The following is a 27,736-nucleotide window of genomic DNA, read 5'->3' on the forward strand; positions in this document are numbered from 1 at the left end:
GCCCTGAGTTCAATCCTCAGCATCACATATGAATAAATGAATAAAATAAAGGTTCATTAACAACTAAAAAATATTTTTAAAAAAATAGAAAACTTTGCATTTATTGATGCCATTCTTGTTGGACTTATTTTCGGAGTTCTTTTTAATTAAAAGTCTCATTTATGTAATCTACATGGATCTATTAATGCTATTTTTTTAAATTTTTTTTTTAGTTGTAGTTGGACACAATACCTTTATTTTACTTATTCATTTTTATGTGGTACTTAGCATTGAACTCAGTGCCTTACACGTACTAGGCAAACACTCTACTGCTGAGCAACAACCCCAGCCCCATTAATGTTATTTTTTTTAATTCTTTTTTTTTTTTTAAAGAGAGAGAGAGAGAGAGAGAGAGAGAGAGAGAATTTTAATATTTTATTTTTTAGTTTTCGGCAGACACAACATCTTTGTTAGTATGTGGTGCTGAGGATCGAACCCGGGCCACACGCATGCCAGGCGAGCGTGCTACCATTTGAGCCACATCCCCAGCCCTAGTGTTATTTTTAGATGCATTAATAATTTAAAAATATATCAGCGGGCTTGGGTTGTAGCTCAGTGGTAGAGCACTTGCCTAGCATATGTGAGGCACTGGGCTCAATTCTCAGCACCACATACAAATAAATAAAATAAAGGTTCATCAACAACTAGAAAAAATATCTAAAAAAGAATTTAAAAAATTAATAGATAAAAATCATACAATCAAAAGCTTGTTGAGTTCCTCAGTTATCTTTAAGAGTATAAGTAGATCCTGTGAGAAAAAGTTTTGAGAACCACCATTCTAGAGAGAAGCATACTGAAGCCAGGCAAAACACACACCTATAATCCAGCAACTCAGGAAGCAGAGGACAGCCTGGGCAATTTAGCAAGATCTTGTCTTAAAATAAAATAAAAAAGGGCTGAGGATGTAGCTCAGTGGTAGAGCACTTCTAGGTTCAATCTCTAGTGTTAAAAAAGAAAAAAGAGAGACAGAAGCATAATAAACATGAAAAAAATTAATTCATTCTCAAAGCTTTAATGGAAATGAGATCAAGCACAGATATAATTTACTAAGAAAAATGCAGGTGATACTCACCAAATGGGTCTTCCATGCCACTATTAGCCAGTTTAGAAAAGTGGGGTATAGTTTCTAAAATGAGAGAAAGGTAAAACATAAACTGTATCATTGTCATTTATGGTTTTTAAAAAATAAGCCAAATTCAGTAATACTGATTATAGCTTAACACTGGAACATCAGAGAAATGTACAACTTATCAAACAAAAATATTGCTAATTGCAAGATTTAAAGGAGGTTGAGATATAGATAATAGTACAACAGATAAAACATTTAAAGCTAAATTTTTATTTTAAAACTGTATCATTCTCAGTTTCCTCATATAAATTCCCTTTCAAATCCCTGACTTGCATTTACAATACAAGGAAAAGGGCAATTTTTTAAATGTAAAACAAAAACACAAACACCTAAAAAAGGATATGAAAGACATCTTTGAAGGAGGGAATTAGTTTTACCTAAAGAATGTGGAAGTTAAAAAAAAAAAAAAGGAATGATAAAAGAAGGTTCAGTAAGTTTAGACCACTAATATGAAAGCAAAACAAAAAAAAAATGTTTTGAAAGAAAAGTTGACTATATATAGACAGACATTCAACCTGCTTCATATCCAATCAAGACAAGGGATAAATATGCCCAATCCAGCTCCTTATCCTTCCCAAGATTTTGACCCCAAAGGGCATTCCCCAATAAACAATTCGAATACTAAACTCCAGTTGGTACCAGTAATGACTGGAGAAAACATATAACAATCATTGTGACCACTATTTGCTTGTTGCCAAAGCATAGGAATAATTTGACATTTGAAAATCCATAAATCCATTAAAGGTCCACTTTTGGGTTTTGGAGTTGAATCACTAGAAGACTAGATGGCAATGAGGACCCATCACTGGTCAAAGATAGAACAGTTTGGTTTTTTTTTTTTTCCTGATCCAGGTGCTGGTCCAACTTTTATTTTTTATTTTTTTTAAAGAGAGAGTGAGAGAGGAGAGAGAGAGAGAATTTTTTGATATTTATTTTTTAGTTATCGGCGGACACAACATCTTTGTTTGTACGTGGTGCTGAGAATCGAACCCGGGCCGCACGCACGCCAGGCTACCACGCACAAGCGCGCTACCACTTGAGCCACATCCCCAGCCCTGGTCCAACTTTTAAACTGTCACCAGTGGTGAACAGTGGTTGTCTGTCGGTGAAAGAAACCACACTACTTGATTAGATGTATCAGGGTGCTTGAAGATAAGAAGAAAACAGTAACTATAATGACAATGGAACTGAAAGACTATAATTGCTAAACTCAATTAGGAAAAGATAACAAAAGGGTAAGAGTGATTAGCAGTCTACTGAAAGCTAAAAAAAGGAAGCCAGTGCATGTGTTCATGGCAGACATCTATAATCCCAGCAACTCCAGAAGCTGAGAGGGCAGAACTCTCTCAAAACAAACAAAAACAAAAACAAAAAAAGGTCTAGGGATGTAGCTCAGAGGCAGAGTGCTTGCCTTAGCACATGTGAGGCACTGGGTTTGATCCTTGGCATCACATAAAAATAAAAAAAAAAAATTTTAAAGAATGTCAAATATAAAAGACTCAAGGCATATTTATAACTTGCAGAGAAGCTCTTTTCTCTTGCAGCAGGGCAGAAAAGCAGAAGACCAGGCCTAGGAATTAATCATAAGAGAAGCAGGGCTCCAAAGATTAATTCACAGTCAAGAGAGAAATGTTATGCCCATGTAAGGGATCCGAATGGAAAAGAATGAGACACTGATACAGAAGATAAAAAGACACCTTAGTTAATGCACTGGTTTCCATGTGGTTTGTCCCTTAAAGGTTCATGTGCTGGAAACTTGATCCCAGGGTGATGTTGCTGAAAAATGGTGTGAAATCTTTAAGAGTAGAACCCAGTAGCAGGTCTTTAAGGCCACTAGGGGAACTGCCCTCCAAAGGGATTAGAGTAGCTCTAGTGGACTCCTTGTTTGGTTGGTTCCCCCCCAAAAGTAGAAGAGGAAGAAGTACTACCCAATTTATTCAAGGGCAGTGTGAGAAAGAAAAATTATGGGCATGAACATAAGTGCAATATCCTACACAAAATAGCAAAATATAACCATATACATATAACAATCATTGTGACCACTATTTGCTTGTTGCCAAAGCATAGGAATGATCTGACATTTGAAAATCCATAAATCCATTAAAGATCCATAAATATAGTAGTATTAACAAATTAAAAGAAAAAAATATATTTTAGTAGATGAGATGATCTGTCAAAACTTCAGATAAATTAGAACACAAATGAATCTGATTTTTTAAAAAAATTTTACATTTTTTATTATTTTATTTTTAAATTTGTTCTTTTTAGTTATACATACAGTAGAATGTATTTTGACATAATCATAAACACATGGAGTATAACTTCCCATTCTTGTGGTTGTTCATGATGTGGAGCTACACTGGTCATGTACTCATACATGAACATAGGAAAGTTATGTTCAATTCTTTCTGTCTTTCCCATCCCCATTCCCCCACCCTTCCCCCCATTCCAATCCAGGAAACCTACACCTCCCCACTCCCACCTCTGCCTATTATGGAACAGCATCTGCATATCAGAAAGAAAATTTGGTCTTTCGGGTTTTGGGGGGTTTTTTGGTCTTTTTTTTTTTTTGGAGGGGGGTTGGGGGGTGAGGGTGGGGGGTTGGCTTATTTCACTTAGCATGATTGCCTCCACTTCCATCCATTTACCAGCAAATGCCATAATTTCATTCTTCTATATGGCTGAGTAATATTCCATTGTGTATATGTACCACACACCTGAGTTCTTAAGAGCAAGTTGTTATAAAAGCCTGAACCTGACCACTGATTTCTTTCTTCCACCTGTGCTCCTGCCATTGTGATGACATCTATCATAAGGTCCTCACCAGAGACAAAACAATGGTGGTACCCTGTCCTTCAATCTCTAGAACTCTGAGCTAAATAAGCCTCTTTTCATTATAAAGATATAGAATTCCTTTCGTATTTTGTTATAGTAACACAAAACGGACTACTATAATGCCCCTCCAAACTCTCAAGTGCTCAGATATTCCTTAATCCCAGGAAACCATAAAAGCAGCCCATCCTTCCTATAAGAGCAAATACTCTCCTCTAGCTCAAAAATAATAGAGGCCTTGTCACCTTATCCCCAAAACAATGCCACCTCAGGATCTGTCACTCTTAGCTAACTATCATGCCTCCTATCTAGTAGTCTTTTAATAGAATGCCCCAGCCCAGATGCTCTGGTCCTGATAAGGTGAGCAGAGAGCTGCAAAACCTAGCCAGTGTGTACTGGCAGGAGCCAATACGAATAGCCAAGTGACTGAATTCTGGTGCCTGAACATGAGGACCAGAATGTAAGTCTAAATAGGAGACATTATCAACCTTTCTTTTGAGATAAAGGATTTAACATTTTGAAAAAAAATTCCAGGGTAGGTCCTGGAAACTGGAAAAGTGATGGCCCACACTAAGTTAACATTTCATCAGGCAATCCATCAAATTATTCTGTTCTTAGGAAAGAATGAGAAGATGTCATAAGGAATGTGTTAGTGAAGGGGCACCAGCATCATTAAGAAATTTGATAGTTGCTTTCTGCCATAGCAGAAACTGCTACAAAACTAAACTCACAGAGCACAATGGCCATGAAGGAACTCTTGAAACAAAGACCAGGTCATGGTACTTCACTATTAGAAGTCCAGCAAATGTAGTTACCATAATTACCAGCAAAGTCAGAATGGCAAAGACACCAGACCAAAAGATTTATGGAGACAGTTAATAGAACATGATTGTCACTAGAGGCAAAACAGAAGAGCAGTTAATAAGAGTGCTATTCTAGGCTGGGAATGCAGCTCAGTAATAGAGCATGTGCTTAGCATGTTCAGGGTCCTGAATTCAATCTCCAGCACCCCCACCCCTAAATGCATACTATTACATTTGTAACACGAAAAGAAATAAATAATAGAAGATCAGGATGCTGAGGGTAGTTGCTCCAATAAAAAAATCAAGATCCCATGCCCAGTGTCTGGACTTGAGCCAGTTTTAGACTCTGAACCCATTGATTGAAAGAGGCCAATATCCAGGAGAAAGTAACTTGCAGCATCCAAATATAACAATTCCATGAAAAGCTCTGACCTATATGCTACAAGTTTCAAGGATGATGGTGCTCAAAGGTCCCTATACTTGGAGCTTAATACTCTGTAGGTACTGTTTTGAAATTCTTATAATTTTATTTATACATTCTGTAAATGAAGACTGACGGGAAAATGGTGTATGTGCTAGGGGAGTGGCATAGCAGTTCATGTGATCAAAGATTTTAGCCCCCAATTCCATGCTGTCTGGATCCATCCCTTCCCTTCTTGGGCTGGCAGTGCCACAGTGATTTGGTGGGTGATTATGAAGCCAGAATTAGTCAGGCAGTCAGCATAGATGGGTAAATCAAGTCAGGTAGGATCAAGGAGGCCAATTTTTGAGTGAGTCCAACAAGTTGGAGACTATCCCCTGAGGGATTAAAATGTTAATTCCTTCACAGCTCTTCCACTCTCATCAAGAACCTCCCCCTGCTCCAACCAGTTGCTAAGGTAACCTGTCCCAGGAATTGCCCCTCCCTATAGGAAGCTATAAGGTTGTTAATTAATGAGTCCTTGGCTGCTCCATCCTGCCCTAGCCCCTTCAGCCCACCTGTTTTCCACCTTTTAGCCATCCTACCAAGCATTTCCTAGGCCTAGTCAAATGCCTAGTCACCTATGCAGGAAGGAGAAAGATAAGAGCAAGAGGGTAGGAGAACAAAGGAAACCTAGGACATATAAAAAGGTAGAACACCTCACTTCTTGGGATACCAGGATACCAGCTACGGCTTCCTTCTCCCTCCTGGGAGATGTCTATGTTACCTCTTTTTAAATAAACTCTGCTTTATATGCTTGCCTCGGTGTGCTTCTCTAATGTTTAAACTTCAACATGTGAGGAAGCAAAATTCATCACTGATAACCAGCGGTATCAATTACGCAGGAATTTCTTGCCCATTTTCAACCCAAGTGTATTAGGCATGTAAACTATGCAGTTGCTCTGCATATAGTCATTTATTCAGGTAAGAGAGTAAAGGAAGACACTCTAATTCTTTGAGGACAAGTTTTCATGGGTTCCTGGAGTCTGGAGTGTCATTATAGGCTCATAAGGACTAGGAAATAAATGAAGTTCTGGCTCAAACCCAGCTTACAGTGTGTCCCCTGGTCTGTGGGCCTTTCAAGCAATCATTTCCCTGGTCCCTGAATGTAAAATTGAGACAGACATAATTGGAAATTTGTGCAACCTTCGTTTTGGGTCCTTGGCCCATGAGCTAAGAGTTAAGCACAATGGGGAGGGCTAAGTGGAAGAAAGTCTCTAAAACTGCCCATCCTACCCACCAAGATAACAAATACAAACAAAACAATATCAGGGCAAGGGAGGGGATGGAAATTAGTTCTACACCCCTAGAGGATGCAGTATTTAACAGGGTTATCCCTATAGAAATCAAACAAATCCTGGAGAAAGGTAGAAACTTACAAAAACTCAGTCTAACAGTAGCTATGACTTCAATGAGTGCCATGCCAGATGTGCTTTCTTTGCTAGAACACATCAGCACAGACCCAAGAGCAAGGAAGTCACCAATAACTGGTGGAATAAGTGCTTGTTTTACCCCTATTAGAAAACAGGATAAGAAATAATTTACATTCACACAGGACAGATTATAGCATTATGTCAACCTTGCCAGCCTCTTAAGAGATATAGCTCAGTGGGAGTGGTGGCATGTAATGTAATTCCAGATACTTGGGAGTCTGAGGAAGAAGTATTGCAAGTTCAAGGCCATCTTAGCAACTTAATGAGGCCCTAAGCAAATTAGCAAAATGCTTCCTCAAAATAAAAAAATAAAATGGGCTGGGTATGTGGCTCAGTATAAAGCACTCCTAAGGTTCAATCCCTGGTACCAAATAACCAAACAAACAAACAAATAAATAAATAAATAAAATTTTTTTAAGGGCTGAAGATGTAATTCAGTGGTAGAGTGCAGTAACACAGAAAGAAAAAAAAAGGTGGGGAGGGGGAGAGGGGGAGAGGGGGAGAGGGAAAGGGGGAGAGGGAGAGGGGAAGAGGGAGAGAGGGAGGGGGGAGGGGGAGAGGGAGAGGGGAAGAGGGAGAGAGGGAGGGGGGAGGGGGAGAGGGAAAGGGGGAGAGGGAGAGGGGAAGAGGGAGAGAGGGAGGGGGAGGGGGAGAGGGGAGGGGGAAGGGGAGAGGAGAGGGGGAGGAGAGGGGGAAGGGAAGAGGGGGAGGAGGAGGGAGAGGAATGGATGGATCATTAGGATTTTTCTGTAGAACATCACTCTGATCTACTCCATTAATAACATCATGCTACCTGGGCTAGAAAAGCAAGAGGTTTAAAAAGCACAACAGAGGCCTTGATAAGATACACAATCTCCAGAAGGTGAAGGATAAATGCTACAATCATATCAATACAATGTTAAAAGGCCCAGTAGTCAGAAGCATGGTAAGACATGACATTCAAATAATGGCATCTAGGTAAATTATTGTGTCTTGTATCTCCTACCAAGAAGAGGGGAGCACAACTCTTGAGAACACAGCTCTGAATTTTATATTGGGTAACCTGAAAAGTTGAAATTTGAGAAAAGTTTTGAGATTAGGAAAAAAACAGGAAAGAGGTACTAGGGAAAGAAATTTACCAAACTGTATTGTTAAATTGTGTGCATATATGAGAATGTAACAACAAATCCCACTACTAGGTATCGGGGTATTACGATAAACCAAGTGGGAGAATCAATACACAGAATCAGTAGCCCAGGAGCTATAGAGCAGGGCCACGCTATTTGCAGTGTTAAATGGCATGTCTTCTGTAAAACAACTCATGGCAAGCTACTGGTTCTAATATACTAGACACAGTATATCCAACCATGAGACATGAGTGATCATCAATCTAGAGTCACTCATCATGACACTAAGTTATAAGACTGTGAGGATCCAACAAGAATCCACCCTAAGATGAAAATGATACATTCAGGATAAAGCACAAGTAGAATTAAAAGGCACAAGCATTACCAGACAGCCCAACAGTCAAATCATCTGCCACTGTTGCACCAAGGCCTCTCCCTCAGCATATACTTTTGGCCATAGGAGGGTATACTACAGCCTCACTCAGAGGGTGGAACTTATAAACAGTGCTTTAAAAAACAAAACAAAACTAATGAGCAGAACTGTAGGTAGTATATCTGTCTACTTTGTGTGGGAAAAAAAGTGGCTAAGATTAGCAAATAAGCAAAATCATGGGCAAATGTTCTGAAATGTTAGCCAGGGATATTAAAGGAGAAAGACTGGAAATTGAGGCAAAGAGATATTAAGGAAGGACAAGGAGTGGATCTAAAGTGTGAAGATCTTTGTATCATGTTAGTGTTCATCAGTTAACATTTTCAGTGGAAGAGGTACTAAATAACCAAGTAAAGAAAATGACTCAACCAATTTACATCAGTCATCATTTGCCATGGCTTTCCTAGTGCTAACAAAATGTACACATGAACAAAGATGGAAATGGTAGCAAGAAAGATACTACACATGAGCTTTACCCCCACTTAATAAGGATGCTCTAACATCCAAGTAACCAGCAACACAAACTCTCAAGATGGTACCATCTTTTAAGGAAACCAATTGACTATTTGATAATAAGTTGATTATACTTAGCCCCTTCTATCATGGAAAGGTGAATAATTGATTCTTTTATTTATTTATTTATTAGTTCTAATCAGTTATACATGACAGTAGAAAGTTTTTCGATTCACTGTACACAAAGGGAGCAGAATTTTTCACTTCTCTGGTTGTGGAACAATTTATTCTGACAGGAATAGATAATGTTTGGGGTATAAGTTAATCTTTCTGCCCTCAGGGTTGCCGTAAACATCAGGAAGGCTTAGGAAATGTTTGATCCACTACCAAGTATTATTCCCATAACACCTTGTCATATATCAAGGAAATCATCTGGCAGGTAAGTGCAGGACAAGAACCCTGGGACCAACTGGTGGTATCACATCATGTGCTTGTTAACCAAGGCAGGTACAGCAGTGCCTCCCTGTAGTTCCAGCATTGGAAAGCTGAGGCAGACGATTGGCTTGAGCTCACAAGTTTGAGATCAGCCTGGGCAACTTTGGGAGACTCCACCTCAAGAAAATAAATAAATAATAATAACACCCAGTTTACAACTAGGCAAGAGATTTGAGTAGTCCTTCTCCAAAGAAGATATACAAAGAAAGGGCCAACAGGCACACGAAAAGAACCTCACCATCTGGGGCTGGGGATTTGGCTCAAGCAGTAGTGCGCTCGCCTGGCATGTGTGCAGCCCGGGTTCGATCCTCAGCACCACATACAAACAAAGATGTTGTGTCCGCTGAAAACTAAAAATAATAATAATAATAATAATAAAGAACCTCGCCATCATTAGTCATCAGGGAAAGGCAAATCAAAATCACAATGAGATGATGTTTCAAACCAAGTACAATGTCTATAAATAAGATAGACAATAACCCTCATATACTGCTGGTGGAATGTATAATGGTGAGGCAGGTTTGAAAAAGAATTTCCCAGTTCCTCAAAGAGTTAAACACTAAGTTTACCATATAATCCAGCAATTTCACTCCTACATATGTAGAAGAAAAACAAAAATACACATCTGCATAAAACTTGTATACAAATGCTCAGAGCAACATATTTTATAATAACTAAAAAATTAAAACCACCCAAATGGTTTTAATTTTTAATTAAAAATTTAAAACTACTCTAATGTCTATGAGCTGATGAATGAATAAACAGAATAAATACAATGGAATATTATTCAGCAATAAAAATAAGTGAAGTATTGCCAGGTACAGTGGCACATGCCTTTAATCCCAGAGACTTGGAAAGCTAAGGCAGGAGGATCACAAGTTCTAGGCTTAGTGAGATCCTGTCTCAAAACAAAAAATAAAAAGGACATGGGATATTGCTCAGTGACAGAACACCCCTGAGTTCAACCCCCAGCAACACACAAAGCATGTGCGCACGTGCACACACACACACACACACACACACACACACACAAAGGCAAGCAAGCAAGGGGGGGGCGGTGGCAAACACTTTTTTGAAACTCTGAAAATTAACCAAATGCTAGCAACAATCCAAAGACATTTATTTTTTATTTTTTAAAGACACAGAGGTTTAGGGGCTGAGGTATAGCTCAGTGGTAAAGTACTTGGCTTGAATATGTGAGGCACTGAGTTCAATCCTCAACACCACATAAAAATAAATAATGATACAGTGTGTTCATCTACAATTAAATGAATATTTAAAAAAAGACATAGAGGTTTATTTAGGAAAGCAAGGAATACATACTCAAGGGCTATCTCCAGAAGAAGAAACTGCTGATATATATATATATATATTTTTTTTAAACACAGCTGATGCTGTCAAGCATGATGGTGCACATCTGTAATCCCAAATTGCAAGTCCAAGACCAGCCTCAATAAGTTAGCAAGACCCCCGTCTCACAAATAAAATCTAAAGGACTGGGATGTAGCTCTGGCAAAATGCCTCTGGGTTTAGTTCGCAGTGTCAAAGAGGAGGGGCTAAGAAAAAAACAAAAAACAGCTGATTCTAAAATTAGCAACAAGGGGCAGGGGAGCAAACAATCTGAGCAAATGTTTCTTTAAGGAAAACATACAAATGACTAATATGCACATGAAATGATGTTCAACATCACTAGAGAAATACAACTATAACAGTGATATACCACTTCACATGCATTAGGATGGTCATTATTTAAGAGAGAAGATAACAAGTATATAATGATGTGGAGATATTGGAAACTTGGCACATTGCTGATAAGAATGTAAAATGGTGCATCTTTTGAGAAAAACATTATGGTGGCACCTTAAAAAAATTTTAAAAACTGAGAGTGATGACAGACACCTATAACCCCAGCTACTTGAGAGGCTGAGGCAGGATAATTGCAAATTCAAGGCCAGTCTCAGTAACAATAATGAGACCCTGGGGGCCGGGGTTGTGGCTCAATGGTAGAGCACTTGCCTAGCATGTGTGAAGCACTGGGTTCAATCCCCAGTGCCACATAAAAACAAATAAATAAAATAAAGGTATTGGGTCCATCTACACCTAAAAATAATAATAACAATAATGAGACTGATTCAAAAAAGAGAGAGAGAGAGAGAACTACCATAGGATCATAGGATCTAACAATACCCAAAAGATGTGAAAGCAAGTACTGAAACAAATAGTTGCACACCAATGTTCATAGCAGCATTACTGATAATAGCCAAAAGGTAGAAACAACCCAAATGTACACTGATGGGCAAATGGATAAACAAAATGTGGTATATACATACAACAGAATGCTATCAGCCATAAAAGGGAATGAAATTCTGATATATACTACTAACATAGATGAACTCTGAAAACATGATAAGTGAAATAGGCCAGACACAAAAGGATGTCAAGTAGTTAAATGCATTGATATAAAAAATAGAACAGTGGCTGGGGATGAGGCTCAAGCAGTAGCGCACTCGCCTGGCATGCGTGCGGCCCGGGTTCGATCCTCAGCACTACATATAAACAAAGATGTTGTGTCCGCTGAAAACTAAAAAATAAATATTAAAAATTCTCTCTCTCTCTAAAAAAATAAATAAATAAAAAATAGAACAGGGCTGGGGTTGCAGCTCAGCGGTGGAGTGCTTGCCTAGCACATGTGGGCACTGGGTTTGATCCTTGGCACCACATATAAATAAATAAAATAGAGGTGTTATATCTACTTACAACTAAAAACAAAAAGTAGAACAAAGGTTGCCAGGGAATAGGGGAGTGAGGATAGGAAGTTATTGTTTAATTAGTATAAAGGTTTTTTTTTTGTTGTTGTTGTTTGTACTGAGGACTGAACCCAGTGGTGCTTTACCAGTGAGTGAGTTTCATCCCACTAAGCCAATCAAGCACAGATTTCCACAGCCACACACAACAAAGAATACAGGCTTTACAGGTTTAGTCCAGGAAAGTCATCAAAGAACAAGAAAAAGAAACCAGAGGAGGAGGGAATCTTACTTCCAGAATTGCCATATTATATTATCTTATTTAGGACACAAGAAAATATGTGCTATATTAAGGAGAGGCAATCAATAAAACTGTATCTGAAGAATATTTGATGTTGGACTTAAAGAGATTTTACAAAAGCTACTATAAATACTTGAAAGAACTAAAAAAAGGATGAGGATATCATCACTCAGGGGTAGTTTGTGCCTCAAATGTCCCCCAAAAGCCCAAGTAGTACAGGTTTGATTCCCAGCCCATGGTGATATTGCAAAGTGGTATAGTCTTAGGATGTGGGGTCTATTAAGAGGTTTTCTGTTATTGAGGTTATGCCTCAAAGGCAATTATGGGGCTCTCTCTTTCTCTTTCCTTTTCCGTTTAAGGTGCCACAAGGTGGGCAACTCGCTCCACCACGTGTTCCTCACTCCAAATCTGAAGTTAACTCCAGATTTCTTACCATGACTATAAGATCCTATGAGACCTGGCCTCTGTCTACTCCACTGACTTCATTTTCTCCATCCTTGCTCTTGCTCACTCTACTCCAACCATGCTGATACTGATGCAATTTCTCTAACTCAACAAAAATATTCTTGCCCTAGGGCTTTGCAGGTGCTGTTCAGTCAACTTGAAATACCCTTTTCCCAGAATTGGCATGATTTTCTCCTTCATTTGGGGTAACAATTCAAATAAGACCTCCTCAGTCAAAGGGGTCTTTCCCTGAATAGCCTGATTAAACTATCAACCCCATTTCCATCACATTCTATCCTTTTACCCTGTTTCATTTTTACTTTTAACTTATCATTACCTGCTGGCACATTATCTAGATCTAGAAATAATCAATTTTTATAGTATCTAGAAAGTATCATTATAGCAGTGACACTGTTTTTCTCACCCTGTACCAAGCATTTAGAATGTGCACACACAGTAGGTGTTCAAAAAATACTTAATGAATGAACACTAACACCAAACATACTACTTTGTCCATGAACAAGAAATTAACAGAAATGGACTTAATGTGCATACATTTGAGCCAAGAGAAAACCAAAAGGATCTCAAAGGAACAGAAGTTTCCAGGCAATATACATATTGAAAAGTGTCCAAAGAAATAAATCATTTCATATTATTAAAATAGTAGAGAAATACTAAACTCAAAATGAATTGCACACAGCAGAAACTTCAATTCATTTCAAAATTATCCATCTTATTAATAGCAAAAATTTTAGCAGTTTATAATTATTGTATTTAAATAGGAAATTGTTAGTTTTATAGTCAAGAGTTATAAATTTACATATCCTTTTATGTTTGTAACATTAATATAATGAGAATATTTTAAACCAATACTGGGGATTAACAATAAAAATTTTCCTTTAAGCGGGGCACAGTGATGCACGCCTGTAATCCCAGGAGCTCAGGAGGCTGAGGCAGGAAGATTGAAAGTTCAAAGCCAGCCTCAGCAACAATGAGATGATTAGCAACTCCTGAGAGACCCTGTCTCTAAATATAAAAATAAAACAGGGTTGGGAATGTGGCTCAGTGGTTGAGTGCCCCTAAATTCAAAGCCCAGTACCACCTCCCAAAATTTTTTTTCCTTTAAATAAAGCATTACTTGGATTAAGAAACTGTTTGAGAATGAATCTCATCATAACAGCTCCCTGCTTTATAATTTTTTAGTAAAATAAAGTACAAACTTCATACTTGATTTACATGTTCCTCTATGATTCAGCCAATTTACCTTCCTGATTTCATTCCCTGTCATTCTTCTCCTTTGCCTATCATGTCATCCAAATCAAACCACGCCCCATTTCTTGCATCCATATTCCTTCTTACCTAAGCTTTTGCACATTGTTCCCTTAAAACCTTAAAACTCTTTTCCCTGTCTCTTTATATAGCTAATGCCTTCAGATCTCAAGCTTAGTTAATACATCCTGCGGGATACAGATACCTTCTGTATTAGTCAGGAGTCTTCTACCTTTCTTTCTTTTTTTTTTTTCCTTTTTCCTCCAGTGTTGAGGATTGAATCCAGGGCCTTGTGCATGCATAAATGCCCAACCCTAGTCAGGGTTCTTCTGAGAACCAGTAGGATGAATATAAACATACATACATATGTTTCATGAGTATAAAGACAGATTTATTTCAAGGAACTGGCTTATGTGATTGTGAGAGCTGGTAAACCAGAAACCTACAGGACAACATACCCTGCTAGAAATTTTTAGGCAGGAGCTGGTACTGCAATCTTGAGGCAGGGAAGACTTTTCCCTCAGGGAGAGACTTTTAAATTGATTGGACAAGGCCATGATACTATCAAGGATAATCTCCTTTGGTAAAGACTAATGGTTAGAAATGTTGTGTTTTTTTTTTAATAATTTTTTAATATTTATTTTTTAGTTTTTGGCGGACACAACATCTTTGTTTGTATGTGGTGCTGAGAATCGAACCCAGGCCACACGCATGCCAGGCGAGCGCGCTACTGCTTGAGCCACATCCCCAACCCCTAGAAATATTAACCACATCTACAGAATACCCTGACAGCAACACCTAGATTAGTATTTAACTGAATAACTGTGCACTATATATAGCCTAGCCAAGCTGACACACAGAACAAACCAATTGCCTTTATTATATAAATAAATACAATTACTGTACCTATACAGTGTAATCCCTTAGGGCTATGAATCAAAGTCTTTATCCTGGAGGAGCAGAAAAACAGAAGTGGGGCAGACCAGAATAGAGGTTATAGGGAAGTTCAGACTCAAGGACTAAGGAATAAGGTTGGTACTTTTTCAAGATCTAATTAGCATAAATTCTGACCAATAATATTTGCCAAAGAGCTATATAAATCCCTAGATTAGTACACTCCAGCGGTAACCTACTATTGGGTCCCCTCTCACTCTGGGCGAGTTCTATTTCTTTTCTTCAGACTTGAATAAATCGTACTTCTTTCCTTCTTGCCTTCTGTTGTTGGTGGTGAATTTTATTCTTCAAATTTGCAAGACAAGAACCAGGAAAGAAACTGGCAGTGAGCTGCCAGGGTCTGCTGCAACACTGGAGGACACAGCCCACCATTCAGAGCTGCAACATGCCACAAGAATAGTAAAGAATCAGCTTTGCTGGCTGCAACAGTTGGATCCCCTGCTATGATTAGCTGCTAACACTAAAATGGACTTTTTGTGCTGCAGAGACTTGTAACTTACACAGACTCCACCTGCCAGCAGAAGTGGAGAATCTAGTTTCATCTCAAATTCCAATTTTATTCACACCAAAGATCTAGTAAAGCATAAGCTAAAATACCAACATCTAAGAACCAACAATTCAAGAGGCAATAATTTTATCAATTCCACAAATGCAAAAATAGACTCTTATGTTTATAATTAGAAAGTAGTGGCAAGCTTCCTAAGTGAAACTCCTTGTACATCCAGTAAAAATCAAACATGATAAAGTCAGAAATGCTTTTCAAGGCCCAGCACAGTGGTGCATGCCTATAATCCCAGGGCTCAGGAGACTGAGACAGTAGAATCACAAGTTCAAAGCCAGCCTCAGCAAAAGTGAGGCACTAAGCAACTCAGTGAGACTCTGTCTCTAATAAAATTCAAAATAGGGCTGGGAATGTGGCTCAGTGGTTGAGTGCCCCTGAGTTCAATCCTCCATACCCCAAACAAACAAATGCTTTTCAAATCTATCCCCTCTTGTCTATCCCCCCAACCATTCTGCCCTGAAAGTCCAATTACATCTCCTCATTTGGAGTTCTGGCCACTAAAATAATAATAATAGCTAGCCTTTATTTAGAGTTTACTACACAACAGGTGCTGTTTTTAGTCTAATAACTCATCCGATTTAAAAAAAAATTAGTTGTAGATATATACATACATTTATTTATCTATTTTTATATGGCGATAAGGATCGAACCCAGTGCCTCACACTTGTTAGGCAAGTGCTCTGCCACTGAGCCACAACCTCAGTCCTCATCTAATCTTTTAAAAAATAAACCCAGGGCTAGGGGCATAGCTCAGTGGTAGAGCAATTACCCACCTAGCATGCACATGGCCCTGTGTTTGATCCCCAGGACTAAAAAAAAAAGTCCTTTAAATAAAACGTATAACTTCAACTAAGAAATTAATAAATGGAGGCTGAGAGCAAGGCATTTCTAGAAAAAGCAATGAGCCACTGATATGCCATTGGTCAATGGATACACTACATTCTGCAAAAATTTGAAAAGTTGTTGCCACCAGTTAAAAAAAACAACAACAGCATAAAGGTTGGAGATGTAGCTCTTGGCAGATCATTTACCTAGCAATGATCAATCCACAGCCCCAGGGGGGAAAAAAATGGATTTAGCATTTCCTCCTCTGTGATGATGAGGGAGGGGGAGGGGAGGGGGAGGGGGAGAGAAAGAAAAAAAAAAGAAAAGAAAAAAAAAGAGGGGCTGGAGATTTGGCTCAAGCGGTAGCACACTCGCCTGGCATGTGAGTGGCCTGGGTTCAATCCTCAGCACCACATACAAACAAAGATGTTGTGTCCCCTGAAAACTAAAAAGTAAAACATTAATGGAGCTGGGGATGTGGCTCAAGCGGTAGCGCGCTCGCCTGGTGTGCGTGCGGCCGGGGTTCGATCCTCAGCACCACGTACAAAGATGTTGTGTCCACCGATAACTGGAAAATAAATATTTAAAAATTCTCTCTCTCTCTCTCTCTCTCTCTCTCTCCCTCCCTCCCTCCCTCCCACTCTCTCTTAAAAAAAAATTTTAAAAAAAAAATTAAAAAAAAATAAACAAAAACACTCTCTCTCTCTCAAACAAACAAATAAATAAATAAAGGCATAACTTAAAAAAAAAAAGAAGAAAGGCAGGTCAAAAAAAGGAAAAAAGAATCAAGTATAAAGATATGACCCTCTTTCTGATAATCTTCATATGCACTTCTTTTTTTTAAGAGCCAAGTTCAGCGGTGTGCACCTGCAGTCCCAGTTACTCAGGAGACTGAGACAGGATTGCTTAAGCCCAGGCATTTGGGCTAGCCTTGGCAACATCATAAGAGTCATCTCTTTAAAAAGGGAGTAGGGGGGCTGGGGATGTGGCTCAAGTGGTAGCGGCTCACCTGGCATGCGTGTGGCCCAGATTCGATCCTCAGCACCACGTAAAACAAAGATGTTGTTCCGCCAAATACTAAAAAAATAAATATTAAAATTCTGTCTCTCTCTCTCTCTTTAAAAAAAAAAAAAGGAGGGGGGAGTAGGGGGGAAAGAGAACGTCCCAGCAAGTACCTTGGTCTACAGCTCATCTAACACATACTACTGTGGCTAATGGTAGCCATACTTTAGGTGGGGTTAAGAGAAATGTTAGAACTTTAAGATACATTTTATCCTCTTCCCAGAGTTAGCAGAGCTCTTCACATATTTCCTATGTTCAACTTTGGTAATGTGGAACTGTGGCTAGGTCAATTCAGTGAAAGCAATGCAGAAACATGTACTACAAATTAAAAACTTCCCATATTAAAAGCAAAAATGAAATTAGAAAAAAAAATTTAAAAAGTGGAAAAATGGTGTGTGTGTGTGTGTGTGTGTGTGTGTGTATATATATATATATATATATATATATATATATATAATTTTTTTTTTTTAGTTGTTGGTAGATCTTTATTTTAATCAAACCCAGTGCCTCTCACGTGCCAGGCAAGTGAGCTACCACTGAGCCACAGTCCCAGCTATAGTTCCACTGTCTTAATCATCCTAATAAACAGCTTTCATTCTGTATTTAACTTTATTCTGTCCCAAGATGGCCTCAAGCAATAAAGATACAAAATGAGTCAACCAAAATGGAAACCATTGAGTATGAGATTCTCCTTCTGTCTTTCCTTTTCCTTTCTATGTTACTTCTGTAACAGTAAATTCATGTTCTTCAGGTTTTTGTTTTTGTATTAGGGATTGAACCCAGGAGTGCTTAACCACTGGGCAACATCCCCAGACCTTTTTTTTGTTTATTATATAGAGAGACAGAGTCTCACTGAGTTGCTAAGTGACTCACTAGTAACTGACTCAACTGCTGAGGCTGGCTTTGAACTGGTGATCCCCCTGCCTCAGCCTCCCAGATGAATGGGATTACAGGTGTACGCCACCAATCCCACCTGTTCTTCAATCGTATCCCTCCCAAGAAAGCTGAATAAGTCAGGCAAAAATCAGAGAACAAGGGTTAGGGATATAGTTCAGTGGTAGAGATCTTGCCTAGCATGCATGAGGCCCTAGGTTTGATTCCCAGCACTGCAAGAAAACAAAAACCAAAATAAACCAAAGAACAAACATTTACTGGACAAAAGAACTCAGATTATCTCTCAGTAGATAAATCAGTACAAGTTAGTTTCAAGTATCAATTACTCACAGGAAAATGATCAATCATTTGGCCCCCAAAAATAATATTGCAGAATAACTTAATCTGTGTCCTTGTGGCTTCAAGAGAGATTAGTAATAATAATTCTCAATGAGACTCTCATTTTTTTTGAGAAAAAAAGATGTTGCCAGTATGGTCTTGAAATCCTGGTGATCCTTCTGCCTTGGCCTCCCAAATGCCAGAACCAGCCTGGCATGGTGCTACACACCAATAAGCCCAGCAATTCAGGAGACTGAAACAGGAGGAGGGCCAGCCTCAGCAACTTGGCAATATCCGCATCTCAAAATAAAAAAAAAAAATTAAAAGGACTCTATTATAGAGGTACAGTTCAGAGGTATAGTTTCAATCCCCAGTACAAAAAAAAAAAAAAAAAAAAAGTGCTGGGACTATAAGTTCATGCCACCAAGCTGTGTTAGTACTTATTTAAAAATAAAACAGCCAATTTAGATGCTACTATAATATAAGGAATAAACACCATAACTTATGTGTATCTTTATTATCTGTCACCAGAGAATCTACCCTTTTTTTCAGAGCTGGATAATGAACCAAGGGCCTTCTATGCGCTAGGCAAGCACTCTACCACTGAGTTACAGCCCCAGACCAGAATTTACTCTTTAGACTAAAAGTTTGGAAAGCCTTAGAAAACCTTTACAATTCCCTAAAATAACCTTCTTTTCTATTTCTTAACTATTTTTGTTAAAACCTAGCAGTTTACAGCCACAAATAGAACCAGTGTTCATAAAGACCTTAACTTATTTTTACCTACCACAAAGAAAAAGAAACACTGAAATGGCTTCCTGGCTGCCAAGCAGCACAGCCAGCCTACTGGTCCCTGCAGTGAAGCAGGAGAATGGCAGCTGGAATGGGCTAAAGCACAAGCACCTAGCACAGGTTGCCATGCCGAGTCTGCCAGGGTGGCACAGACCTGAGGTGAGTGGAAGCCAACCCATCCGCCACCACCCAGCAGCCCAGATGTCATACAGCGCGAATGCCCACTACACGCTGCACACTCCACGCAATCGAATGACCTCAACCGACTTCAACCTCCCGTTGCCCGACCTGCCATGAGAAAATGGAAGTGGGGCAGACTTGAATTAAAGTTGGGACTTAAAAATTGACCAATAGTGTTAGTACATTTCTAAGTAATTAACATGAATTTGGACCAATAGCATTGGTATTTCTTTCAAACCTTATTTAGCATAAGTTTGAATCAACAGCAGTAAACCAAATGCTATGTAAACCAAGTGCTATATAAGCCTCTAGACTAGAACACTAATGGAGAAAACCTACTATGGTTCCCCTGTTGCAATGCAAGTGTTCTGCTCCTGTTCTTCAATAAATCCTATTCTTACACTCACTCATCCTAGTGGTGAATTTCATTCTTCAAATTCATTGGACAAGATCCCTGAAATAAGAAATTGGCAATGAGTTCCTGGAGTCTGCTGCAACATTGGAAGGCATAGCCCGCCATTAAGAGCTGCAACACTTTCTGGGCTGCAGAAGCCTGCAACCTTAAACAGACCCCACCTGTCCACAGAAGCAGTGAATCCAGTTTCACCTCAAAACTTCACTTTGGCGGCGCGGCGCAGCGGTGGCGGGGATGGGGGATGGGGGGTGGGGGTGGTGGTGGTGGTTGTGGCTCAGTGGTAGAGCCCTCACCTAGCACGTGTCAGACCCTGGGTTCGATCCTCAGCACCACATAAAAATAAATAAAATAAAGGTATTGTGTCCAACTACAATTTTAAAAAAAAGAAAACTGCCCAAGCTGGTCTCAAAATTATGATCCTACTGTTGCAACCTCTCCAGTTACTGGGATTACAGGCATGTGCCACTGAGCAGTACCAAAAAATAAAGTTTATTTAAACAAACAAACAAACAAAAAACTTCACTTTCAACAAAGATTTACAATTATGCTCTTTCAATAGCATCTTATGTTTTTTTTGTTGTTATTGTTTTTGTCTGTTCAAAAAAAGTAATACCTGGGTCTGGGTTGTGGCTCAGTGGTAGAGCGCTTGCCTAGCATGCATGAGGCACTGGGTTTGATCCCTGGCAACACATAAAATTAAAAATAAATAAAATAAAGGTATTGAGTTCATCTACATCTAAAAAAATTTTTTTTAAAGAAAAGAAAATACAGCCATTAAAAAAAAAAAACAAGTAATATTTGTTGTGGTGTATGCTGGGGAGGCTCAGACAGGAGAATTGCTAGTTCAAAGCCAGCCTCAGCAACTCTGAGGCGCTAAGTAACTCAGTGAGACCCTGTCTCTAAATAAAATACAAAATAGGGCTGTGGCTCAGTGGTCGAGTGCCCCTGCGTTCAATCCTCAGTACCAAAAAAAAAAAAAAAAAAAAGAGAGAGAGAAAGAAAGAAAGAAACATAGTACTTTTTTACTTTTAAGCACAAATAATCAACATCTAAAGTACTTAACAGTACAATATAAAAATGAAACTCATTTTCCCTTTAAAGAAATAACATTGACCACCTCCTCCTACTTAAATGTGGTGCTTCTGCTACCACTAAGAAAAGACATGAATCAGCTCTATAAAATAGAGGTGTGGGGACTAGGGATGTAGCTCAATGGCCCCAGGTTGGATCCCCACTACCACAGGGATGAGATGAAATGAAATAAAAAAGAGGTATGGCACACTGATAAGCAAAAATACTACATGCTAATCCAAATTCTCTCAGAAAAGATCTAATATACACTCTAATCATACCAGGTTACCCATTCTTCCCTAGACACGTATCTTACATTTTCACATCCATTCTTTTGCTCAAACTGCTCCCTGTCCCATGAAATGCTGAATCTACTTGCCCCTAAAGAACATATTCCAAAACCACATCCTCTGTAATGGCTTGTTTACCAAAGCAGAATCTTTCAGTCCCTATTTTAAAACATACTTTTAATTAATATTCAACACACTGTCATGTGTTACAATATAGTTAGTTTTGGGGGGCAGAGGCGAAATACCTTCATATCACTGTATTGCCAAATCTTAAAAGTTGATCCTAGCACACAACAGGTGAAACAGAAATATCTGCTGAATAAAAGAATCATTTTGTTTCTAATACTCTCCAAAATTGTACTTGCCCACTTTTATTTCTCATTCACTCATTCAGGAATGAGTGAATACAACTCCAGTGAAATACCTGGAGCTGTGTGCTAAGTAGTAAAGATGTGTCCCTAGCACCAAGGGCAGCTAAGAAGGGGTGTGAACAGACCTTATCCCTAACATTATGGCAGTTAACTGCAACAATATAAAACAAATAAGAGTCTTCCTTAATAAATACTATGGGGGGAAAGTACACACAGATATGATAGTTTTTGTGAAGATGTGACTAGGGTTCTGTGAAAGTTTACAAGGGACATCAGACTTTCTTAGACCACAGAATCCATCCATTCACTTCTCTCTTTCCTTACACATAACCTTCTTCCAATGTCTCTGTTCCTATTCTAATAGTAAAAGTAACTTACTACAGGAATTTGAAGCATATAATGCAACCAAATACTTATCCTACTTGCTCCTGAAAACAACTCCACAAGTTAGAGCAGGAATCATTATTCCCATGTTAGAGATTAGAAAAATGGAGACTCAAAGAACTTAAATATGAGCTATTCAAGGCTACAGATTCAATACAAGAGGATTTTTTTAACTGCTTATTTACTGTTTGACTCTTCCCTCTTATCACCCCAATGCTAATAAGTCTGTAAACCCTAAGATAGAATAGACTTCTGTTTTCACTCATTTGTCCTCAGGGTCTAGAATATAACAGGGTCTAGAACATAACAGTTTATCATTCATGGATGTATTTACAAATAAAGTAACCAACAACAAAAAACACAAGGGGAAAAGTTCTTTCCTATTATGACAGCATAATAAAAGAGATTTAAAACAGAATTCTACTAGTTAGAAAGGCTAGACTAATTATATTGACTCAATTCAACTGGCATGTTATGCATTTTACCTAAGAATTTAAGTAAGGGAGTTGAAGTAGGTTTCTATTTATGGTGTCATATTCATGGCATGTACTGACATAAATCCAAGACTTAACTACAGGTTTGAAACTGATTAAAAGTTTTATTAGGGCTGGGGGTGTACCTAAGTGATAGAATGCTTGTCTACTATGCTTAAGGCCCTGGGTTCAAACCCCAGCACCATTAAAAAAAGGGGGGGGGGGCTGGGGTTGTGGCTCAGTAGTAGAGAGCTTGCCTAGCATGTGTGAGACCCTGGGTTTGATTCTCAGCACCACATATAAATAAATAAAATAAAAGTCCATTGGCAACTAAAACATTTTTTTTTTAATTAACAAAAAATTTCTTCAGACTCCCTATGCATTTGAGTTTTGTCTTCAATGTTAATTTCAAAAGTTGCTGTACCTATATTTTCTACATACTTAAACCTTTTAATCACCTTCCAATAAAAAGTTTAAATAACAACTGAGTAACTACCCTTCTGCCCTCAGGACTGTCCATAAAATTGTTATTCTACCTAGACACAAATCATACTGTAAGATAAATTAATGGCACCAATGATCAATTATGACTACAGAAAGACATCATTTATGGTTCTATGAATTCCACTTCCTAATTCAGTTTGCTCTAACTGCAAAACATCCTCATTATTTTTTTCCAGTATTCAGATTTCAATAAATTAAAGCCACTTATGGTAGTAACATTAGTAGCTATAATAATGTAAGATAATGGAAGGAGTACTAGTATTAGATTTGGAGTAAGATTTACTCAGCTATTTCCCATCTGGATTAACTGTATGACCTTGGGAAAGTCACTTAACATTTTAGAAGCCAGATTTTATCAGTTGTAAAATGTGAGAACTACACCTCATAGAACGTATTGAGAACAAGTTGTTTTTTAAAAAAAATAACATTGGGATGCTCACTTGGCAGCACATATACTAAAATTGGAATGATACAGAGAAGATTAGCATGGCCCCTGTGCAAAGAGGACAAGCAAATTCATGAAGCGTTCCATATTTTTTTTTGTATTGGTATTACCAGTAGCTGTACAACGAGAATTGCTAGATAAAATACACGAAGCCCCATTAAATTTGAATTTCAGATAATTATTTTTCTTTACTATAATATGTCCTGACTAAGGTATACATATTTATATGTATATAATTATGTATTGTTCTTTGAGATTCAAATATAACTGTATGCTCTGTATTTTAGTAAATACTGAATCAACTATATATACACACACACACACACACATATACAAAGTCAAAACTATGTAATTGCCTGCTAACTACAATGTCTTCCTTTATTACCATGAACATCTTCAAAAATGTTTTTGGTAATTTTGAAAGTAACTACTTTAATGGAATTGTCTCACCAAATTTCTTTATCTATGCAATATAAACAGCTTTATTTACATAAAAAAAAATAACATTGGGGCTAGGGATATAGTTCAGTTGATAGTGTGCTTGTGTCCCATGCACAAGACTCTGGGTTCAATCCCCAGCACCACAAAAAAATAATAAAAATTTTAAAAATAACATTGACAGAATTTTTTTATCATGTTAAACAAATAAGAGCTAGTGAATAGCAACTGCTGTTTCTTATTTTTAAAACACTGGGCAATTCTATGGCTGTTTCTTCAAAGTTTATCCAAAAAGATAAAAAAGACCCCTAAACACTGCTGCTTTACAAAGTGAAGAATAAATGGGGCTTGGAGTGTGGCTCAGTGGTAGAATACCTCCTTAGTATGCACAAGACCTTGGTTTCAGAATATCCGCAGCACCACAAAAAAGAAAAATAAATTGAAGAACAACTTCATTAAGGACCTCCCATTTCTATACAAAGTAACTAACTCGATCCGGGATTCTCAGAGTAAGTAATTTCCGTTATGAGATGACAAACAAATAAAGTACTAAAGGCTTACTTTGCCTACTTGAGTAGGATGAGAATTTAACCTATGTAACTTCAAAAACCTTCCCAGATTTGCAGGGTGTGGTGGCAGACGCCTGTAATCCTAGACTAGGGAGGCTGAGGCGGGAGGATGGCAAATTCCAGGGCAGTCCCAGCAACTTAGTGAGGTCCTAGCAACTTAAGGAGACTCTGTCGCAAAATGAAAAATAAAAAGGAATGGGGATGTGGTTCAGTGGTTAATTGCTCCTGGGTTAAACCCCTGGCAAAAAGAAAAGAAGGAAGAAAAAAAACTTCCCTGGTTTATGCAAAAGGGTCCTGGCTATCTTTATTAAAGGAACTTGAAGTATTAACCTATTTTTCAAAGGGGGGTATCTGCCTTTAGAAATTTTTAAATTAGCCTGGCTGGTGCGCACACCTATAATCCCAGAGGCTCCGAGGCTGAGACAGGAGAATCATGGGTTCAAAGCCAGCCTCAGCAACAGCGAGGCGCTTCAGTGAGGCCCCGTCTCTAAATTTAAAAAATAATAATACAGGGCTGGGGATGTGGCTCAAGTGGTAGCGCGCTCGCCTGGCATGCGTGCGGCCCGGGTTGGATCCTCAGCACTACATAGCAACAAAGATGTTGTGTCCGCCGAAAACTGAAAAATAAATATTAAAAAAAAAAAAAACTAGAAAAAAAAATAAAAAATAATAATACAAAATAGGGCTGGGGGTGTGACTCCGTGGCTGGATGTCCCTGAGTTCAATCCCCAGTACCAAAAAACAAAACAAAACAAACAAAAAACGAAAGAAAGCTTTAATCTAGCGATGCAGTCTTTCAACGAAACATACATCAAGTTACCACTATGTAACCAAATTTTACTAAATCCATGCAATTCAACCATTTCCAATAGGAGCATACCACCTCTCCTCCCGTAAAAAGGTTTCATGCCTTTTACTTAGTCAAAAAATGCTTTCTGGAAGCCACTTGGTTTCTAGCTTCTCTATAAAGCGGATAGTTCTATTAATGGACTTTTTGTTTTAAACAGAATAAGTAAGGATGTCTTTCAGAGGATTGAGGATCCGAGTGACCGAATGAAGTGTTTTTTTGTTTTTTTTTTTTTTGCAAATAATAAATCATGCCCTACCTATAAATCACTTAGTCTTCTCTGAGATCGGGAGGTGTGTGAATCAAAGCCATTCGCAAGAGTTCTTTGGTCCCCCTGACCATAGGGGCAACAGAAATCGCAGCAAATTCAATTTCTCCCCGGATTTCCAGGATGGGGTTCAGGGGCTCGCTTTTTTTTTTCCCCCCCATAGACTCATCTCCCTCCCAATGAAAACGCCAGATTTGTAATCGGAAGCTCCGTGGAACTGACATTTAAGAGTTGGATACAATAACCTCGAGGTTTCTACAGAAACTGCCGGGCTCCGAAGGCTCCGCTAAGTCTAGCCGGGGTGCAGAGTTATGAGGGTGGAAGGTTTTGAAAAATGGACTTTGACCCGATTCTGTTACCGTAATCGGATCCCCAGGGAGCCGCCTCAGTCAGTACCTGCAGGCTTCCCCGCGGCCGCGACTCCTCACAGTCGCACAAAGGGGAGAAAGCCTCCCAGACAAAAGGGCTCAACCGTGTCTAGGGGGCGTAGAGGGCAGCCTGCGCGGGCCCTGCTGCGAGCGGAGACGCAGTGGCCCGACCGTTGTGGGAGGGCGGAGAAGGGAGGCGGCGGTCCCGGCCCGCCACGCCCTGCCCGACGCGGCGGCCACCCCGGCCGTAACCCCCAGCGGGGACCGCAACCCCCTCGCAGAGCCAAGGATGCGCCCGGAGCCTGAGAGGCGCCCGCAAGCCTGACCCTGCGCGCGTGCGGCTCACTTTCTCTTGCTTGCGGAACTCACCCGGGTCGCCTTTGCCGCCTCCTCAGTCTCCACACCAGTTTCCCCCGGAAATCCTACCTGGCCTCTGGCCGCCCGGCTGCAGCCAGAGGCGCCGGCCCCGGGGAGGGGGAAGAGGGAGCCGGCCGGACAGTGAGAGTAGGAAGTGCCGCCGCGGAGGTTCACGGGACTTGTAGTCGCAGCAGGGACTGGCGAGCGGGACAAAATGGCGGGGACTACCCTCCTTTCCCTCCTGGCTGCCAACCCCGCACGGGCTGTCTGGGCCTGCGCCCCCCCGCAGTCCGCGCCCTGTGTGTGAAAGAATTGGGAACCTTTCCAGGTACTGAGCGAGGCAAAGGTTTTGGGCTTGGGAGGGCTGGGTTCAATATTGACTCCACACAAGTGGTCAAGAAAGGAGCTGACGCAAGTGTTAGTTTAGAAACTGTGTCCAGCACTGGGGAATGATATTGGCCAAAGTATATTCTTATGTTGTATGCACGTACGAATGTGTAACACCTAATCCTATTATGTATCACTACAATGCACCAATTTTTAAAAAATATGGGGGATAAAAAGAAACTGTCCGGTCTTTGCGTGGACAAATTTCAAGAGAAATATAATTGAGCTGGGCGCAGTAGTGCACTTCTGTACTCCCAGAGACTCGGTAGGCAGAGGCAAGGGGATCTCAAGTTCCAGACCAGCCTCAGCAACTTGGTGAGACCCTATCTCAAAAAATAAAAAAATAAAAAGACCGAAGATGTAGCTTAAAAGTAGAGCCTCTCTGGGTTCAACCTCCAGTACCACCAAAAGAAAGAGAAACATTGAGGGTCAATTTAAAGGGCAAAAATCTTAGAAGCAAAGTTACCACCATTTTTTGCATAAGAAACCCAGGAATCATTCCTGACACCTCCAAGCCATTCAACTACATTCCCAACCACTCTGGGAAGATACTTCAAAATATTTCAACTGCTTTGCATTTTCTACATTACCATCACCTAACAGAAGCCACAGAAGCCACAGCCACGTGGCACTCCTTTCAGGCCTCCAGGCTATCACTCTCCAGATACCTTCCTTGCTGCTGCCAGGTATCTTTCAAAATACCAAACCTATTGTGTCACAACCCAAATTAGACCTAAATGTAAAACCTAAAGCTACAACACCTCTAGAGAGAAGCACAGGAGAAAAATATATGTGACTTTCAAATAGATAACCCATAAAGCAATAATAATAACAAATTGCATGTTATCAAAATTAGAAAGTTTGCTCTTTAGGGCAATGGTATGAGAACCCTGAATATAGCTCATTGGAGCACCTGCCTAGCACGTGTCAGACTCTGGGTTTAAGCCAGTACTGCAAAAATAAAAAAATGAACAACACTATTTTGAGCTGGGCACAATGGCCCCAATCTGTAATTCCAGCTAAG

At 39.4% G+C, this 27,736-nt stretch overlaps 1 protein-coding gene, 1 long non-coding RNA gene and 1 other non-coding gene across 9 annotated transcripts in view; 2 read left to right on the top strand and 1 right to left on the bottom strand.

Moving 5' to 3' along the window:
• Positions 1-26,431, bottom strand: part of Phactr4 (phosphatase and actin regulator 4) — a 95,071-nt gene extending 68,640 nt beyond the window's left edge. The window contains exons 1-2 of one of the 6 annotated variants that reach the window (XM_076860938.1): positions 26,338-26,431; positions 1,112-1,165 (exon numbers count right to left, since the gene is read on the bottom strand). In XM_076860938.1, coding sequence (XP_076717053.1) covers positions 1,112-1,127 — 16 coding nt within the window. In that variant the 5' untranslated portion in view covers positions 1,128-1,165; positions 26,338-26,431. Of the gene's footprint in view, positions 1-1,111; positions 1,166-2,865; positions 2,904-9,418; positions 9,509-17,288; positions 17,340-25,996; positions 26,024-26,337 lie in introns of those variants that run through there. The other 5 variants (XM_076860942.1, XM_076860934.1, XM_076860940.1 and 2 more) reach the window with 5 other exon arrangements.
• Positions 23,466-23,571, top strand: LOC143405405 (U6 spliceosomal RNA). Its single transcript, XR_013092102.1, has one exon. It is a non-coding gene; the product is annotated as a U6 spliceosomal RNA (small nuclear RNA).
• Positions 26,432-26,524: 93 nt separating the features above from the next.
• Positions 26,525-27,736, top strand: part of LOC143403168 (uncharacterized) — a 39,707-nt gene continuing 38,495 nt past the window's right edge. For both annotated transcript variants that reach the window (XR_013091846.2, XR_013091845.2), the window contains exon 1: positions 26,525-26,653. This is a non-coding gene — a long non-coding RNA (uncharacterized LOC143403168). The remainder of the gene's footprint in view (positions 26,654-27,736) is intronic.

This window comes from Callospermophilus lateralis, chromosome 7 (assembly GCF_048772815.1).
Source record: "Callospermophilus lateralis isolate mCalLat2 chromosome 7, mCalLat2.hap1, whole genome shotgun sequence".
Taxonomy (NCBI): Eukaryota; Metazoa; Chordata; class Mammalia; order Rodentia; family Sciuridae; genus Callospermophilus; species Callospermophilus lateralis.